Source organism: Lactuca serriola, chromosome 6, assembly GCF_051521515.1.
Source record: "Lactuca serriola cultivar US96UC23 chromosome 6, Lser_US96UC23_V15, whole genome shotgun sequence".
In the NCBI taxonomy this organism is placed as follows: domain Eukaryota; kingdom Viridiplantae; phylum Streptophyta; class Magnoliopsida; order Asterales; family Asteraceae; genus Lactuca; species Lactuca serriola.
In genome coordinates, this window is record NC_136413.1 from 59,413,171 (window position 1) to 59,433,922 (window position 20,752).

A 20,752-nucleotide genomic window follows, 5' to 3' on the forward strand; every position below is an offset into this window, starting at 1 on the left:
TGCCCACTGCATCGGACCGAAGTCCGGAACTAACTTGGGTCTCACCCTTTGCATCAAACCGGAGTCAGGAACTGACTAGGGCCTTGCCCACTGCATCAGACCGAAGTGCGGAACTAACTAGGGCCTCTCCCTCTGAATCGGACCGGAGTCCGGGACTGACTGAACATAGCATAACATAATCATAACATATAACGATAACACATATACTGCATACTACATCGGATCGCAGCCCGGAACACATAACACATAGACAAGTCTGAATCACAAAGACATTAAGCATACTGAACTACAGCCATCTAAACGGGCCGACATTGTGGTCGTAGACTCGTTCCTACTGGAAGGAAACTCACCTCGAAGAACTGACTGCTGAGGTACTGAGCAGAAAATGTCTGACCGCTGCTCCGGCAACTCCCCGACTATAATTCCCATAAAGACACTTATTCAAATACTTATAACTAATCTTAGGGTAAAGTGACTATTTTACCCCTGGCTAAAGTAAATATCCTGGTCAAAGTCAACTTCCAGTTGACCTGACTCGCCGAGTCCTTATCCTTTCTTTACCCCCCCCCCCCCCACAGCTTTACTCGTCGAGTTTAGCAAGGACTCGAAAAATTCTTCTTCTAAAATTCATTGGGTCAATCTTCATCCAACTCATCGAGTTGTATGAAAAACTCGTCTAGTTCATCTTCATCATATGAACACTTCCAGACTATGACTCTCTGAGTTGCATGAACAACTCGTCGAGTTTGTTCCTGTGGATAAGAAGATTGCTTTGGACTCGCCGAGTGTCTTCTTGCACTCGTCGAGTCCCATGATTTCCAGATTATAGCTATGTTTTAATACACCGAGTCACTCCTCCAGACTAGTCTAAATCCATTCTATCACTCAGCTGGGTTTCTTTGAACCACAACAGATTGGGGACTCAAGCCCTAGACTCGCCGAGTTCTAAGAACAACTCGTCGAGTCGCCTATTGACCAAGTCTATAACTTGATTTCTAGTGTACAACTCTCATCCAAAAGGTAGATCTAGGCTTCTAAGGTCGATCTAACATGTAAAGTTATGAACTTTACGTGCATGCATATATCATTGGTGCTTAAAAGGCCAAAAATGGAGGTTTTAGCATGCATGGGGTTCTCATGGCCCTAAAGATGGCACCTTTATGCCATAAGGACCCTTCAAGGTCCTAAATCTGATGGTGAATCAACTTGGGATGTCCAAATCCCAAGAGTCAAGCTTTTTAGCCCAAGATAACCATAAGAAGACATCGGAAATCACAAGTCAAGAGGGAAGCTTTATTACCAGAAAGTGAGGGGGAAGGTGATGTTGATCCTAGATCTGAACTCTTTTCTTGAAGTCTTCCCTCTTCCTCTTCTTCACCCAACTTCAAACACAAAAGATATCACAAGAATGATACTCAAATACTCACAATACACAAATGTGGCGATTTAGGGTTTTCTAGATATTGAGGGAGTGACAAGGGAGGCCAAAGGGGCCTTATGTTCCTTAAATATGGGAACGAACCCTTGAAATTACGGTTCTCATCAGACAACGCCTACTCGCCAAGTCGGTCTTCCAACTCGTCGAGTAGGTTACTTATTTCCCCGACCCAGATTCGTTTTGACTCGACGAGTCCAAGAGTGAAATTATAATATTGACTTAAGTTAGAAGCATACCTGGAACCTGTAACATCCCAATTCAGAATCAAGAGTTCAGGGGGTAAAGTGTAAGTGTGGAAAAGAAGGACTTGGCGAGTAGGAGCTTCAACTCGTCGAGTCGAAGCGTGTGCCGGGCACATGTTAAGTGACCGGACTCACCGAGTCGGCGGCTAGACTCGACGAGTCCGTGCTGGAATGAGAAACCCTAATTCCTAGGGTTTGCACCCTATTTAAGGAGCCTTAAGCCCCCATTTCGGCCCCTTATTACTCCTATGAGAATTAGAAGCCCTAAAATCATAAGTGAGAGCCTTGGGAGCATTTTGGAGCTTAGATAAGTAGATTTAGGAAGAAAGTCTTGAAGATTAAGAAGCTTGGATCAAGGAGGCTTGAGGAGATTTGGTTTACTCTTCAATTGGTGGTTGTTTTGAGGTAAGGATTCGTCATCTTGGCTTTATTCCTTCTAGATCCACCTATCATGGAGCTTTAGGGTTTGTTTGGAGGAATTTATGATGAGATCTTGATGCATGAGCTAGATTTGGAGTTGAAACTCCAGATCTGAGTTCTATATGGATTCTATGTGAAGAAAGCCCTTTGATTACCTATGCAAAAGCCAGCCCTAATGAGTTAAGTCCCATTTTAGCTTGGTTTTTGGTGAATGGGTCATGGAAGCACGTAAAGGTAGAAACTTTATGTTGCTAATGAACCATAAGGACCCTGATCTATTGTTTGGAGCAAAGGAGAAGCTCTGTAATTTTAGATTATGGAATAAACCGTGTGGACTCGGCGAGTTTGGGAGAAGACTCGACGAGTCGGGTAGGGCTTGGTCCGTTTAGTCCTGTGTGGACTCGGCGAGTTGGAAGAACAACTCGGCGAGTCTGTTCTTGGACTTGGCGAGTTTGGTCGTGGAACCCTAGCCTTTCTGGTTAAGCCGTGTATCGGTGAGTTGAGGGACAACTCGGTGAGTTGAGCAGGATGAGACTCGAAGATTGTTGGACTCGAAGTCTTGGGGTGACTCGACGAGTTGAGTCGTGATTGGGAGTTTCTGAGTATAGGTACTCGACGAGTCAACGGGTTGACTCGGTGAGTAGGGTTAACTAGGAAGGTTGAGTTTGACTAAGGACTTTGAGTTTGACCAAGGGTTGACCAATTTGACTTCCAAGGGTATTTTGGTAATTATTAGTATTTATTGGATTTGGTTAATTGGTAGTGTTCAGTGGTGGAGTTCGTGTCGGTGGTCGGAGCAGCGTGATCTTATCTCTTTAGTCAGCTATAGCAGGTGAGTTATCCTCACTATATCGACAGGGTCTAAGGCACTAAGGCCGGCCCTTTATCGGATGGGAATCCAGGTAGTTGTTTGTTATGTTATTACTTTGCTATGTCTGCATCCTGGTAGTTAGGATGGTATATGTTAGAGACCTGGTTAAGGTCGGTATCCTGATATATAGGATGATGTTATGTTAGTGACCGGTTAGGTCGGTCTCCTGGTTAGGATGTTGCTATGTTATGTGATCTGCTAGATCGGTTGATTAGTTGTGAATTGCTATATGATTATATGTTTATGTGCACATGGTTGTTGGACTGGGGTTGGGTTGAGGCGGATCCTGCTTTGTGCTGTAGGCCAACATACCCAGGGCGGACCGGTTAGACCGAAGGCCTGGAGAGCGGTCCGGATAAGTTGAAGGCCCGGTGCGGGCGGACCAGACGTGCCAAGGCTCGGAGAGTGGACCAGACAGACTGAAGGCCCGGTGCGGGCGGACTAGTCATATTATAGACTCAGAGAGTGGACCAGGTGGACTGAAGGCCCGGTGCGGGCGGACCAGTCATACTGTAGACTCGAAGAGAGAGTGGACCGGGTGGACTGAAGGCCTGGTGCAGGCGGACCAGTCACACTGTAGACTCGATACGCATGGTTGTTTTGTTTATGATATGATATGATATGTGTATGGTATTGTGGTTGATATTTTGGGGGTAACTCACTAAACTTTCGGGCTTACAGTTTCAGTGTATTGTTTCAGGTACTTCAGGAGATCGTGGCAAGACGAAGGCGTGATCGTACCGCTTCTCAGTTTTATGTTAATGTTCTGGGATACTCTGATAATCAATGAATTGAAAACCTTTTTGTAATAATTACTGAATATGGGTTGTTTTTGAAAAGTTTAAATTGGTTGTAAATATTTAGATGTTACACTGGGTGTTACAATCTTGAAGTAGAATTACCTATCCATTTCTTTCAACATAGGATATGCTTGATGATTATGTTACTAACAAAACAAAGTTCTCAATTTCTCATGTACTACTTATTACCACGTGTTTTCACGTACACACAAGAAGTACGATGTCATGTATAGAGGTGGCAATCTTTTGAGTAGTACACTTAAAGATAGATTGAGATTAGCTTTTGATAGTAAACAACTTAGACAATTATTTATTGTCCATATGTTGTAATTTGAGTTGTTTTCTCTATGGTTTTCATGTTGAATGGTAACACCCATAGAAACAAGCTATGTCTTTTGTAGAACGTGATGAAAAAGGGACCAATCATGTTTGATGTTACATATTAAAATGTACTCTTATGGGTGTTTAAATGAGATTTTTTTTTTTTAAAAAGGGGCTATTTTCAAAATGGCTTCTAAAATGGGGTTGATTCAAGTCCATTTGTAAAAATGGGGCTGTGGCCCCACTTCTTTCAATAGACGTTTACATTTAAAGTTACATAAATGGTCATTTACGTTTTATGCAGTTACCATTTTAAATTATATATTTGTCTTTTATATTTTATTTTCATTTTCCACTTTGATTTATAAATAATATTTTTTTTATTATAAAATATGTTTTTAAATTTTATATATAGACCTTAATAGTTTATACGTTTTAAATATTTTTGTTTACCTTTAGTCAATATAAATATTAAATATTATTAAAATTAAATATATTAAATAATTATGTGGATATTATTAGAAATAGACATAAAATAAATAAGTATACAAATTTTATTTATGAATTATCCAATCAATAATAATGTATGTAAAAACAATTCCAAAAGAGTTGAAGGATCCAAAAATGTCAATGTACATTTGGTATTCTACTGTTGATGAATTGTCATCTCTGTTTTTTATAATTAAGTACATTTTACTTTTCGATGCTATTAATTCTAATCATTGAATAGAATTTTCCCATCAATCCTATAGCTTCTTCGTTCCTCATATTTGCATCATCAGTGTCTATATTTTTCTCATCTTTGTATCATTAGCTCTTTTTCTATCTCAAACAAAAGATATTTATTTATAATCGAGTATATTTTACTTTTTGATGCTATTAATTCCAATCACCGAATTGAATTTTCTCATCTGTCCTACAACTTCTTCGTTCCTTATATTTGCATCCTTAGTTTTCATACTTCTCTCATCTTTGTATCATTAAATTTTTTTCTATCTCAAACATAAAGTATGTATTTATTTAAAATTATATATATATATATATATATATATATATATATATATATATATATATATATATATATCTTGCATATATAAATGATGTCAACATTAAATTTAAGATACTAATTTATGTCATTTGTCATATGATTTGCAATTAAATTCTCTTATATTCATTTTTGCTTATCTGGTGAAACATATATAAGCAGATATTAAAACTATTTTGCATGTTGATGCTTCTTATGATAAGGCATGACATCGTAGGAGAAAAACCATAGATGTGTACACTAGCGCTACCCATAAACTACAATATACTGATGGTTTTGCACCACTTCGCCATGTTTATTATTAGTTGGATTCAAATTGGGTGATTCAAGCGGATTACTCAAAACTTTCTGTTGCTCGAGATAGGAGGAATACACACCGAATACGTAATTAGATGGACACACATCATCACAGTGAACCACGTAGATGTGACAATGTATTTTTATTGATCTAGTAATTTCAAGTTTAGTGATCTTGTAATTTTTTATTCATTTGATTGTGTAATTTAATGTTGAATTGGTCTTCTGATTTCGTAATGTTATAAATATGATGTGAAATATCTATTTTATTTATTATATATAATTTTAGTAATATTTAATATTGATATTGATTTAAAGGTGTTAATGATATATTTTTAGTTGTATAAAGTAATAAGGGTTATGTATAAAATTTAATAATATGTTTATAATGAAAAACTATTACATCAATAATATATCTATTATAGAATAAATGTTATGAATAAAGTTGGTAAAGGTAAAAAAATAAAAATAAAATGTAAAAGCTAAATGTGTAATTGAAAAGTTTTATAATATAAAACTTAAAATTTTAATAATGTCCAAGGATCATTTATGTAATTAAAAATATCATACGTATAGTTTAAGTGGGGCAACAACCTTCTTTTTGCAAATGGATTTGAAACAGCCTCTTTTGTTTGTTTTACAAACAGTTTTGAAAACAACCCCTTTTTTAAAAAAACTCGTTTAAATGATAGCATTACTTGGACAAAAATGTTTTTGGACTCTTTTTTGTAGTGTTTTTAGAGCTTCTTGCTAGCCAAAAATAATCTTTTGCTATTAAAAAAAAGTGCTTATCTGGTTTTCTATAAAATTTGCCTTGGTATACAAACCAGTGGTGGAACTAACTCAATCAAGAGGATGATAAAAGGATTATTGTTTACTTTTTGTTGGGCATGCAGGAATAAATTAAAGTACAATTTGCCAATGAGAAATTAATCATGAAACGCACTACAATTACAAACTTTTGACTACAAACAAAGGTTCGCCAAAAGCATCTGAGAATATGACTGGTGCTTGACTGAAGTTTAGCTAGGTTTCACCAAAGTAGAATCATCTTTCTCTCACTGCCATGTAAAAAAGAAAGTAAGTATTTACAGATAAGTAATCCATATCAGTTCCAAAACTTCTATGAAAGGATGCAAAAAGAAAAACACTCAACTCAAACCCAGCTTGCAAATATACTAAATAGTTTATACAAAAAACTCACAGGTAAAGTTGGAAATTTCCAATCGTTGATGGTTATGGACGTGTGATCTGATTTCATGCGCTCGACCTCGGTTGTGAATATATGTGGCATGCCTGTCAATACCAGGTGTTCTAACTGCTGTTGTTGCAGCAATCTGGTTGGAATGTTACGTAATTTATCACAACACCTGATATCTAGATGTTTGAGGCTTTGCATCGATCCTTCTTCAACAAACCAGCTCTCCAGTTCCTTCAGCATCCACATTTTCAACACCCTAAGCTTACTAAACCCTCCTTTATGGGAAACCATTTCTTTCCCTATGTAGGTCTGTCCCAAGAGCCGGAGCACAGTCAGGCACGGAAGTTGACCAAGAGTTTGCATAGGATCCTGCTTCAGCAGTGAGATTGACAATGTCAAAACCTTCAGCGTTGGTGGGAATTCATTTAAATCAGGTAGCTTTTCTAAATTCCCCAACAAGTTTAGATGGGAAAGTTGCCCAAGGTCTGACATTGATTTAAACATCAGTTTTGAAGGGCGCCCTAGACTATCTTTGGATCGCAGCCTTAAGGAGCGTAATTCTGTTAACTTGGAGATCCATTCCATTAAGTCATCCTGGTTGGAGCTTAGCTGGAATGTAATACCCAGTTCTCTAAGATCATTAAGCCTGTCTAAACCATCCTTTATGGGGACTTTCTCATCCAAAGACAATCCCCATAATGTCCAGAGCCTCAAGGAAGAGTACTTTGGATGCATATTGAGACGCATTTCGTTAAGATTCAGATGGTAAAGTTTTTTCAGTCTCCAAATGGAACATGGCAGCTCATCTATGCATGTATGCTTCAAATCTAGGGTTTCTAAGTGTGTCAATTCACCGACAGATGATGGAAGAGTATCTAAATATGTCGATCTCAGACCTAAGTACCTTAAATTGCATAAGTTACCAAGGTTTTCGGGTAAGATGGGTTTATACACGCCCTCTAAGTCAAGCACCCGTAATAACCCAAAGCCGTTACTGATTATATGTCCCAAAAGATTTCCAATTCTCTTAGCATGCATGTAATCTGTTTTCTGATGGTTAAATGACGTGTAGGATCGTAGGTGGGTTGGATTGAACAAAGAACTTTTAGGCTGTGATTTCTTAGGGGATGATGGACTCTCATTTGATGTAAACGAAGAGAAATAATTTGAGGATGAAGAGTAGGCAACATTTTCCTTACCAATGATTTCCCTTCTGTCGTTTCCTTGTTCTCTCTTTGGACTATCATATTCAACTATCCTACGGACATTGGGAAAATCTACTTCTTCAGAATTAACCAACTTACGATAGTTGTGAAAGAGATTGGTTTCTTGGGCTTTTGGCAACAAATAATCATGAAGAACTCCAACCACGCGACATCTTCTTGGGCTATTGTCAGACCTCAATTTTGATATTTGAATCATGTTTCGGTTGACTAATTCTTCAAAATATGTTTGGGCGATATCTTCTGGAAACACTTTGGTCGAAATCTGTTTGACAAAGCCTTCCGCAAGCCACAGCCGCAGTAACCTCCTTACTGGAATGTCAAACCCTTTAGGAAAAAGCACTGAAAAAAGCAGGCATACCTTCAAGTGGTCGCTCAAGTCGTTAAAGCAAAGAGAGAATATGTCTACAGAGTTTTGCTCACAACAGAAAACTTGAGACCAGCTGCTTGGATCCTTCATGGAGAAAAAACCTGCAAGCAGGACAATATTCAGGGGTAGACCCTTACAGCTCTGTAGAATTGCAAGCTTTGATTTCTCTGGAACCAGAGCCCAACTTTGTTCTTTCCCGATCTTCTCTCTGAACATGTTCCAGCTGTCGTCTTCAGTTAGAGGCATCATACGATGCGAAACTATCTTCATCTGTGGAGTTTCGATCGTTTGTAAACAAGTCAAGAGCAGCTTACTTCCGTTCTTTTCATCTGGTAAGGTTTCCTTTAAAACTTCCAAGTTATTGCAAGTACTTAAGCCATCTAGGATAACCAAGTACCTTTTATTCTTGAGGTATGATGAAAGCTTCAACTTCACTACTTTCTCATCATCCATATTAATGGGTTTATCCGTGATACTTTGGGTTGCCTTGAACAAGTTTAGCAGTATGTCTTTTGTGGAGTACTCCTCCAACACCGAAACCCAAGCACAGAATTGAAAATGGCGCTTGATGTCTTTATTTTTGTAGATTATGCGAGCAAGTGTTGTTTTGCCTATACCCCTTTCACCAATAATAGAGACAACATGTTCAGTACTGTTTTTGGTGAGATGATCAACCAGAATGTCGACATCTTCTTTCAGCCCAAAGATTCCCAAATCTTCTTCTTTGTAGGAAAAGCTTGAAATTCGCCGTCTTTGCTGAAAACGTTCTTTGACACCGACAATCTGAATCTCTTCTTCGTTGCATGAGTAACTGAAGCTTAGTTCATCCATACAACCTACATGATTTGTTTCTTGTGTTTCTGAAGTATAAGAAGAACCCTGTGAAGGGGTGTGATTTTTTACAGTTGTATGATTTTCACCCACAGGTTCTTTATCAGCTTTTTCTTCGTTTGAAACTTCTATTATAGGAGTCCTCTGGTGAGGTTGATGATCTCTTAGGTACATCAGTTGTGTAGTGATTTTCTTTACTTTCTGGTGGATATTGTAGCAAGATTTCAAGTTGTTGAAGAAGAAAATATGGTTTGTTAAGAAACCAAATACGTCCCTCCTGCAAGCAACAATGAGAGTGAACTTCTCAATCCCGTCTTCGATGTTGTACACAGCATCAAGGTATTCTTCTGGTTGCTGGTTGATTTCCATCAACTTTTTCAACGAATTGAGCGACTTAATGATCTCCTGGACGTCGTAGACTATGACTTTGTTTTGGGATTGTGAATGCCCTTTCAGCATGTCCGTTAGTTTCTGTAACACCACAGATACTACTGCCTCTACTGCCATTGGATAAGATCTCTCTCTTTCTCTGTTGTGGACTTGGAGCACGGTAGTTATGGAGTTGTGATACCAGGAAAGGTTTCTTGACCCTTTTATACAAATTTACGCCTACTATTCTTTATGTTTGGCCCACCGGCCTACAAACAATGATCAATTTGCTTTATGGGTTCTTATTTGCTGATCGAGGAAATTGCATATGAGTTTTTGTTTATTGATCTGAAGAAACTAAGAAGAAGTTTACCACGAGATCTTTTCGATTGTTTTTATACATGTAATTTCAGTTAAGGTGATAAGAAAAGGAACGTTTATGTGTAGTCACCTATTTCACACTTGACACTCGGAAAGGTCATAGAAAATACAAAGAGAGGAGAAATTGATTGGCGTGTCAAATACCGTTGTCAATATTTGAAGTTACAAGTAAATTTCTGTTTCTTTACGACTAAGCTATAATCAAGGTTAATAGGAGTAAGGAAGAATTACAGGGAAGTTACGAGGAGACATACCTTTTGGTTTGTCTTCCAACACCTGTCAGTCAACTAAAGTCCATTCGTTCAATTATGACAAAATTAAATAAATAGTCCCATGATTTACCAAAGGTGACAACTTCAATCCCTGTAAATTTTTTTTGGCTAATATGGTCATTGTGGTATCTAAACTTGCACAAATAATCTTTACGGTTTCTCAATCTTACACTAATGGTCTTGCCTAAACAAAATGACCTCTTTACCCTTTTTAAATGTTTTTTATACTACATTTTTTAACTAATTACAATTAAAAATTAAAATAAAAACAAAACCACACTGGGTTTTGATCCCTACATCCCTAACGCTAATATATTTAATCTGAAGTCAAGAACCACTAACACTAATGATCTCTTTATTTCTCCACTTCAAAACCCACCATTATGTGTGATAAAGGTAGAAACCAGGACTACGTTCTTTGATGCATCACAAGGATGGGGTAACAGATTCCGTTAGCAATGATAGCTATTTTGATTAACAAACAACAACAACAACAACAACAACAACAAAGTAATAGTTATGGTCAACAATTGTAACATATTTAACGTAATAAAGAAGAATTATGTGAATATTATGTGTTTCATGATTATTATAATATAAATAACAAAAATCAGCTGAATCGTCCGTAAATCGTAAAAATAAGTGCGCCAAAACATATATATATATATATATATATATATATATATATATATATATATATATATATATATATAGAAAATACACGTCTCCCCGATCCCGAAAATATAAATTTCGCAGAAATCCGACTCCATATGAATTAGATATGATTTTTATAAGATATAAAATCAGACACACACAACGAACGTATGACGTAAAAAATTACGAAAAGAATGGTTGACTTTTAGCCAATTCCACCAAAACGAAAATTGTAGTACTCAAAATATGAATTTTGAGAAAAAGAATGTCAAAAACTGAGTTCGTATGACAAAGTTATGATTTTAGCAAAATCATTTAATTTTATAAAAATATGGACGAAAAATAATATCAAAATTAGCCGACGGAGTCTAAACTAAAGTTGTAGATCTTGTCGATAGCTACGCGTGGATATAAAGAACGTCAAAAATGGAGTTCGTATGAACGAGTTATAAATTATAATAGTATATTTACGTATTAAAATAAAGTATAAATCATATATATGTATACACACACACACACACACATATATATATATATATATATATATATATATATATATAATGACCTTATAGTTATATAAACGACTAAACACCCTTTATAATATTATTTTAGATAGATTTAACGATATTTGTACTAAACTAATGTCGAAAGTACTCAACACTAGTCTTATAATGACCATACCGTCGATACATTTCTAATGATATATATATATATATATATATATATATATATATATATATATATATATCATTAGAAATGTATCGACGGTATGGTCATTATAAGGTAGATCCTTAAGAAATAAAGAAGATAATGAGGATGAGTAATCGGGTTAATTGTTTGATGATTAAACATAATATTTATTGTGGGTTGAAAACCCTATGTACTTACCAGGTTTCCCAACCTGACTCACTCAGTTTATTTGTATCATAGGTGTCAATATGAATCTACATTACACTGAGAGATTAAGGAGATCACTAGTGTAAATAAATGTAAGGTCTGTTTGTGCTTATGTTTCTATATTGACGATGACATCCCAATGTTTTAAAATGAATAAAATACATTTCTTCGGAAACGCTTTGATAACGTATTTATCATGTTTTTCTGGGAACAAATTCCGCAACATATTTCTTTAAAAGATACTTTGATTTTCAAAATAAAGCATAAACAAATCGGTCTTTTCTGACCGTGAAAATATGGATGTCACCAAATTGTCTTTCACCAAGAAAGAATTTGTTTTCATTACGAAAACGGGTTGTCACAAAGATAGTCACCAAGACATTCACCAGATTAGGCTTTACCCTTATGTTGAATATATACTAATCTAATCTAGTGAATCCCTTCAATCAAGGGATTGTATCTAATCTAAATATAAATTGAACATGTAAATAAGGAATGGATCAGTTCAGATCTTCTCCAGATTCGGATATTAGCACCAGCACATCAAAAGTTGATAAGAGCATCAACTTCAACGTCAGGGAGATCAACTTCAACTTTACTCATCAACACCAGGGTCAAGCTAATAAACTCTAGCTTCAACAGATAGTGAATGACCATCAGTGAGTGTCATCAACGTATCATCTTATCAGTGTGTCATCATTGTATAACCATCAACGTCTTGACACACTGATATGTCTTCAGTAGATTGTGTCTCCATGTCTTTGGTGCTGATAAAGTCTTTGTAACACCGTAAAATTTAACAATTTTATTTACTTTAAAAAAAAAAAAAAACATAAAGCATCATTCACATTCATTTTTCAAAACATTGTATCAACATCATCTCAATACAAAACCCCAAGATCAAAATGTATGAACTCCAGTGTGCGTGTGTACGAGTCATGCTGACGCCTTCCCGCGATCATCGCTGGTACCTGAAACACCACACATAACACTGTAAGCATAATTTCTTAGTGAGTTCCCCAAAATACCACATAAACACATATCAGCCACTCAAGACTGTACTCTGTTGACCCTTTGGTCGAATATCTCCGTGGGACCCTCTTGGTCCCATAACTCTGTGGACCCACTGGTCCTAACTCTGTAAACTCTGAATCATGCATATCACATATCACAATAAATCACAACACATAGTAACATGCAAATACACTGGCATATAACTCTACAATACTCTGCCACATAATTCTGTTACCACACTAGGTAAAGTATAGTGAGAAGACTCACCTCAGATGTCTCGGTAAATCTCTGACTCGGTAGAAATACGATCTAGCCTCTGCCTAATCACATAAAGTCAATATTCTCATAAATATACTATACTCAACCCTATCTTTACCCCTTTCTTGGCTTAAAGGCCACATTGTTGACCAAACCCTAAAAGTCAACAAAAGTCAACGGTCAAACTTTGACCCGACTCGTCGAGTGCACTTGGGCGACTCGGCGAGTCTACACATGTCCACTAACTGTTTAGTCCTGCTTGGCACGTCGATTTCCTCCCCTTGCTCGATGAGTCACACCTGGCATGAATCGTGGGGCTACCCCGACTCAACTCGTCGAGTCTCATGAACAACTCGGCGAGTTCCGCCTTGAACTCCAGTCCCCTAATCTCCCTCTGACTCACTGAGTTATTTCCCCAACTCGGCAAGTCTACTCACTGAGTGATTTACGGGAAACCCTAACCCTACTCGTCGAGTTGTTCTTCAGACTCGACGAGTTCATGCCATGCACAACCTCCTGAGGTCAGATATGTTCCTTAAATCCATAGATCTGACCTTCCCAAACATGATAATCACGTAAAGTTCAGACCTTGACAGTCATATAACATCTAGATGGTATCACTTGGTGATTTAGCCCCAAAAATAACATCCTAAGCTCATGGCTCCCAAAATAACTCATAAAGCTCCAAGGGTTAAGGTTTATGGACCTCTTTGAGTCCAGATCCAAAACATACACTCGAGAAGGGACCAGTTGCTCCACATATTCATCCTCTAAAGGGGGTTAGAAAACCCTAACTCTAAGAATCAACACCAAAACTGAGGAAGGTCCGAATAAATACCTCAAGATGAAGTCTATGGACTCTGAAATCACCAGAATCGCACCTCCTTCAGCCTCCTCTTGCCTTGGTCATCTCCTTCTTGCAATTACACCAACAAAATGATCAAGAATGGCCTCTCCTTCCTCACAAACGCTCTAGATCTCTTAGGGTTTCTCTCTGGGGTTTGGTAGCCACAAATGACGGCACTAAGGGTCTTTAAATAGGTTCCAAACCCAAGGAATTAGGGTTTCATTAAACAGCGTGGACTCGCCGAGTTCCACTCATGAACTCGCCGAGTCCAACTATGAACCCGGATAGAATTCACGACCATACTCGGCGAGTTTAACACCAACTTGTCGAGTTCTCTCCCAACCTCCAAAAAAATAAGGAATAAATAATATACCTGGGAATTCGGGTGTTACAGTCTTCAGGGTCTTTCAGTCATCAGGGGATGTTCTTCAGTCTTCGACTTACGAATTTCTATCAGTATATCTTCAAATTAACTAACGAAACTAGCTCTGATAGATCAACTTGTCTAAATTATACTATTTACACTTTCTTAGACAAGATTGACTGTCTACAACGAACATATAAACTATAACTATGAAGTATATATTTTGCATCATCAAATCTATACAATTGAGTGATCCAACATGAATGTTAGTAGATATTAGAAGACGTAGATATTCGGCCTTATATAGTTGGACAACACCATCACATATGTTTTGAAGACTTTCACATGAAGTTCTTTCTGACATATTTAGATACTCATCTAACAAGCAATTTGATGTACTGTTGAGGTGCATTTTTGAAGCACATTGAAACTTCGCAAACCACTTGCATTGTATGATGTTTGAAAATAAGGATAAATATCTTCCAGGTCACCAAGAATACACATAAACAAATATTTGCTCATACAGAATCGTCAACGAAATTGATCGATCATAAAGATTGAATCACCAACAAGGTAATGTTAGATTTATAGTTGTTCTACCTCTATACGATCTCTATGGACAGGGGATCAAGGGGTGGTCCACGGTGACATCGGCAACCCCTAACTTTTCCGGCCACAGTGGAAAATTTTTCATAAATTTTCGAAATTTCTACTACCGTGGAACCCCTAACTCTCTCGTGCAACCCCTACTGTAAAATCCTACGTCCATCCCTGTCTATGGATTGAGTTTCTCGTATTAATGCTGGTTGAACTAACATTATTCTGATACAAAAGTTGTGCAGGACAAGATAATGCAACAAACTAACATCAGTTTCGTCAATGAATCTTTAGCGAATTAAAGATGAATCGTTTGCAATATTTTTCATTACTATTTTTCGAATGTTTAAATTCTTTTTCTTGAAAAGTTGGAGAAAACAAATGGAATTGAAAAATATTGTAATAGAATTGAAAGAAAATTGAATGGAATGGAAATGAAATGAGATGTGATACGTTTATATATATATATATATATATATATATATATATATATATATATATATATATATATATATATATACTATCTTATAATAGAAATCTAACTATTTCCATAAATAGATTCAATATAATAATATTTTTAAGACGTCCAAGTCTCTAAGCCTAAAGTACAACTAAATGTGAATAAAATAATATTAAATTTTGAATGAGATCTTTTACTCGGTCCCACATTGTAATCAAAGCCTCATATCTCGATCCTCTCCGTCTACAGATTTTTAGCTCTACCTCTCAACGTCTTTCTCCTGTATAATTGACTTCCTCCTACCCTGACTTTCAACATTGTTCGGCACTGGCTCCGTTTCTATGAAATCGCCTTTGGCTCCCTCAATAATTCAATCTCTCCCTTCCTTCTCTCTACAAACCCTAAGCTGCTGCCACCACCACCAAAATCGATCACCACATACCTCACCACCATCGTGGCTTACCGCAGTTGCCCACCTCACTACCACTGTCAATATGCTTCATTAATCATTTTTGTTACACATACCCCACCATGTCGATTCTTTTGTTGATTTTGACTGATCGAACCCAACGATAGCTGCTTAATAGCCAAGACCAAATCGGAAGAGTAATCAAATGTAAATTAAGTGAGATTCAGTTAGGGTTTCACTTGGGCGATTGTTCTTGAAAAAAATATGAAAAATCGAGTTTTTCAAAACAAGAGTCATCGATTTCTTGATTAGCAGCCACCATTCAGAGATGCTTCTGCGTTCAGTTGTGTAAATTTGTCTGGGAAAAGCTTTACAGTTGGGCAAGAAAAGGGCACAATCACCATGACCGAAAGTAACCACTTTTCAAGTGGAGATATGACAATTCCGTGAATTCTTTTCCAGTGGGCAGTTGGGAGGGACACAAAAATATAGTAACTAAAGATTACTTTCTGATATTAGAGAATTTACAATGTAAGGTAGTAATGACTTGATAAACAACACAAATGTCCTTTTTCTATTTGCCTTAACGACGACCATGCTCTGGTTTACTTCTTTGTATCTTTACTTATGTAAGATTTTTTTTACTAATTCCTTCCTCGATGAACATTGTTTGCAAATCTTGATTTTTCCCGTTTTCTGCATTACAACAACATGAACATATCTGGGACAGGTATGTAAAGAAAAACGTGCCCCTGTTTTTTATTTTGGGGTGTTTCAGTAAGAACATGAAGCATCAACTACTCCTTTCCCCTATATCTCCATCCTCTCATCTACAAGAAACAAATGATTCTGATTTTTTTTTTTGCAGATCTTTATTGTTAAGTTAACGACTCAGAAATGAAGAATATATGATTTGGAAACTTTGATTCTTTCTAACTATGTATGTTTCTTCTTCTTTTTATGTGATTAAGAGGCATTGAATTTCTTTTGGGTTTTGTTTTCACTCACAATCGATGCTCCCTTTCTCCTCCTACATTTTGGTGGTATTAGATTTACCAATATTCATAAAGGTTCGTTGTATCTTTGAATTTTGTTTTCCCTTTCATTATCGAGTTTCAGTTTTGGATTCCATTGCTCCGTCACACAAAGATATGTATTTGTACAATTTTTATGGCAGAAAAAGCTAATAAGCTTTGTTCCTGATCTGCATCAGGGATTTGGTCTCTATAGATTTATAGTGTGGATTTGTTGGAACATTCAAATAAAGGCTAATAGTGCATTTTCAAATGGAAACTACTTCTTCTTGCTTGCTAATTTCAGCTAATTAACTGTAGAATTGGATCTCATCTCATTTACATTCCGTGTTGATAAGATTTTACTCATTATTAATCTTAGTTTGATTTAATCAATGTTTTACCTCATATTTCTTGAATTCTAAAGATTTAAATGGTTATGTTTGTTTTTTTGACTATGATTATTACATTATTGTTTATGTTGATTTGAAGAATCATATTTTTGCAAGTGGGTGGGTCTACCATTCCTCTTCCAGTGTATCACTCTTGATGCAAACCTTCTCTTATGTTTTTCCAGATGTAGTGGTTAATTTTCCAGGTACATTCATTTGTAACGTCTAATTTTGTTTTTGTTTTGATTTTTGATTTTGTGTTTTCCCCATTCTTGATTTTTTGACTTTAGGTAATTTTAACTTCAAACTTTTTGGAAAAGAAAATGTTGCAATTTTATCGGATATCGATGGCACAATTCTTGATTTTATGTAGAGTTTTCTTGAGAACAATAAATAGAAACGACCAGCAGATAGAGTTGGTATTTCTTGATTTTGTTTATCTTTTTCCTTGATTTTATGATTATGATTTGGTTTTTGATTACATGTAAATGTGGATGTGGATGTATGTGCATTTAACTATATCTGTATGTGGTTGTGATAGGGGAGTGTGGACATAGCAGGGAATGAAGGAGGGGTATATTGGTCATTTTGAAGAAAACAATGAATTTGTGTGCATATGATTGTATACGTGTGTTGATGTAGCAGAGTAGTATGACAAAGTCTTCAAGTTTTCTATCTCACATTCTTCTGTAAGTTCTAACCTAAACTTTTGAGTATGTTGTTATTTCTAAATTTATGCATTTTCTTTCCATTCATGTTTCTATTTATGCATTTTTTTTTATTAATATATGGATCTTTTATGACCAAACATGATGTTGGTTGCTAATATATGATTTAAAGATTAACAAAACCAATGGAAATTTTAAAAGTGGTATAATATCGGTCTGTGTATGTTGTTCTTTCTATTTTTAAGTTATAACCTCAAAGAAACAACCACTTTATGATCAGATGGATTTGCTAAAAGGAATTGCATTTCTCTAAACACAAATGATGTTATTTAGTTTTTGTAGCATGTTGCTTGGTCCATATATCTTTGAAATGGCATATTGTTACTTTAAAGTTATACAACTGGTAATTACTTCGCAAATGCAACCTTGTTTAGCCTTGTTTTGACTCAAATACAACTTGTGTTTTTTTTTATTTATTCTGAAGGTAAAATGAGGTTTTTCTTTGTTTATTCAAATAGGTTTTGTTTGTCTTTCATTCTCAAAGTACCGTTGAATATTAATGTTTTACAACTAAATTCAAACTAATCATCAACATTAGTGTTTGATATCCAAGTTCAAAGTAATTTAAATTACTTTTGGTTGAGCTCTTTTTTTGGGTTTAAAATGATATCATTCTATTTGGTGGGGTTATGTGTTTTTGATGGGATTTAATTACTTTTTTTATTGGGTTTAAGGTATGAAAACTGTATGCATTATGTATTGCCATTGATCAAAGCTATCAAAAATGGAAGAAGTATATTTTGTATTAAAAATAAATTTCTCCTTTTTGCATATAGGTTTGATCCATATAATTTGTGATTAAGGTCTTGTAAAGTTTATCATTTAAGTTTAATAGTTTCATGTTACATGAAGGAGACAATTTCTTTCTTAATGTATCTCTGTGTGTATCTATAAGTGAAGAAGGGAGACAATTTTTTAGGCGTCTGAAACAAAAATATGTATAACTAGGATTTTTACTTTTATGTTCAAGTTATTTGTTTAATACTTTTCATGTATATTTTCTCTAAATGTTATTAATAAATAGTCGTGAGATCGGTCATCTATTTTGGTTTACATTGAAGTTATAATCACTATTTTTTTACTTTTTTTTTAATTTTGGATTGTTGGAATAATATTTTTTTAAAATAAATTGATGATCTTTTATATGAGATAACTATTAGATTTGGTACGTTTTATTTAAATAAAACGCTAAAAAACAGGTAGCACCAAACAAGATTTTTTGTTCAAAACAGAGTTTTTTTCAAACATTCTATTATGTGTCGGTGATGGAGTTGAAGAAACAGTGGACAGAAGTTTTATTCGCATCTTTAATGATATGGTCATTCCATACACTGATAAAGAAAAATCATTGGATTCTTTGATTGATGCAGTGTTTCCCTCCTTGGAATTTAATAGGTATGAATCAGATTATATCATATCACGAGCAATATTATCCACAAAAAATGATAGTGCCGATGCGATTAACGATTACATGATCGATCGATTTCACGGAGAAGAGAGAATTTACTATAGTGTCGATGAAGTCATAGATGATAAAAATGGCTTCTATTCGTTGGAATTCTTAAACTCGATCAGTGTTAGTGGTTTACCTCCGCATCACCTTAGATTAAAAGTTAGATGCCCAATAATACTGTTACGGAATATTGACCCAGCAAATTGGTTTTGTAATGGCACCCGATTGATATGCAAAAGCTTTCAGCAAAATGTTATTGATGCAGAAATAGTAGTTGGTCAACATGCTGGAAAAAGGATATTTTTGCCTAAGATTCCTTTATGTCCATCTGATGATGATATGTTCCCATTCAAGCTGAAGAGGAAACAGTTTCCTATTCGATTGTGCTTTGCAATGACAATCAATAAAGCTTAGAGACAAACAATTCCAAATGTAGGTATCTATCTTCCAGACCCAGTATTCTCGCATGGACAACTTTATGTTGCATTGTCTAGAGGGGTTTCACGTTGCAATACAAAAGTATTAGTGAAACCTAACAAAAATTCAAAAGGTGATGGGGTTTCTACAACAAATGTGGTGTATAAAGAGGTATTACACGATTAATATTTTGTGCCGTTTTGACTGGTTTCTTTTTATTGGTTATTTGATGTATCATGTAACAAATAACACCATAGTTTTATTATATTGTCTTCAACATGTAATTTATTTTGGAACATAATATTTTTGTAAAGGAAATATATCACCGAAAGAACCTACGTGCCCCGCAGCTTTGCGCGGGTACACTGCTAGTGTGTGTGTGTGTGTATATATATATACACTGCTAGTGTGTGTGTGTGTGTGTGTGTGTGTATATATATATATATATATATATATACACCTTAAAAAACATTTAGCATGTTTTGCTGAATTTTAAGAGGTACAACCCTTTATACAATATGTACAACAAATTTATGCATTAGTCAATATCTTATCTGGTCAAAAGAAAAGGTCAAAGTAAGAATCAGGAGTATTCAATTGTACTTGACCGATTCATACCATAATTTAAGGAGCTTTAGTTAGATTCAAATTTTAAGCCATTTCCTTAAATTCCTATAATCACTCTGGATATGATTTCAATTTGAGGTTAGATTGAAGCCCTAGAAGCCCACCCACTACCTTCTTCTTCGTCATCGTCGTTGTTGCTTCGACTACCACCACCATCTGTAGCTTTCACTGTCGCCTTTAATCATCACCAAAGCCTTCACCAACCCTTCACCATTTCGAAATTCCTAACGTCACCGTCCATCGCAACATTGCTCCTCTCTCACTCAACCGACTTTTCTTCCCTTCTGAACCCTAGATAACCGAACATAACCATTGTGCCGCCTCTTGCTTTAACCGGACATAACCATTGTGTCGCCTCTTGCTTTCGTCACCAACGACTTCATTTAAGTGATAATCAATAATCACAAAATCATATAAGCTTTTACATTGCATATGTGTAAGGTTATAACTTACGATTTCTCCTCACCTACTCTCCTCATCTATTTTGATTCCTAAAATGTTTAATATGATATATATTTGTGTTAAGTTTAAAGATTCGTGA

General features: G+C 35.8%; 2 protein-coding genes across 2 annotated transcripts; one reads left to right on the forward strand and one right to left on the reverse strand.

Moving 5' to 3' along the window:
• Positions 1–6,002: 6,002 nt before the first annotated feature.
• Positions 6,003–9,566, reverse strand: LOC145058610 (putative disease resistance RPP13-like protein 2). The gene is made up of 2 exons (XM_079006492.1): positions 6,639–9,566; positions 6,003–6,495 (listed from the first exon to the last, which is right to left on the reverse strand). The coding sequence occupies exons 1-2, from the start codon at positions 9,564–9,566 to the stop codon at positions 6,493–6,495; spliced, it is 2,931 nt and encodes a 976-aa protein (XP_078862618.1). The 3' UTR covers positions 6,003–6,492.
• Positions 9,567–19,029: 9,463 nt separating this feature from the next.
• Positions 19,030–19,581, forward strand: LOC145059809 (uncharacterized). The gene has a single exon (XM_079007592.1). The coding sequence runs from the start codon at positions 19,030–19,032 to the stop codon at positions 19,579–19,581; it is 552 nt and encodes a 183-aa protein (XP_078863718.1).
• Positions 19,582–20,752: the final 1,171 nt, after the last annotated feature.

What these genes read in the sequence shown, in the direction of transcription:
- LOC145058610 (XM_079006492.1), bottom strand. Translation starts at nt 9,566, where the DNA reads ATGGCAGTAGAGGCAGTAGTATCTGTGGTGTTACAGAAACTAACGGAC.
- LOC145059809 (XM_079007592.1), top strand. Translation starts at nt 19,030, where the DNA reads ATGGTCATTCCATACACTGATAAAGAAAAATCATTGGATTCTTTGATT.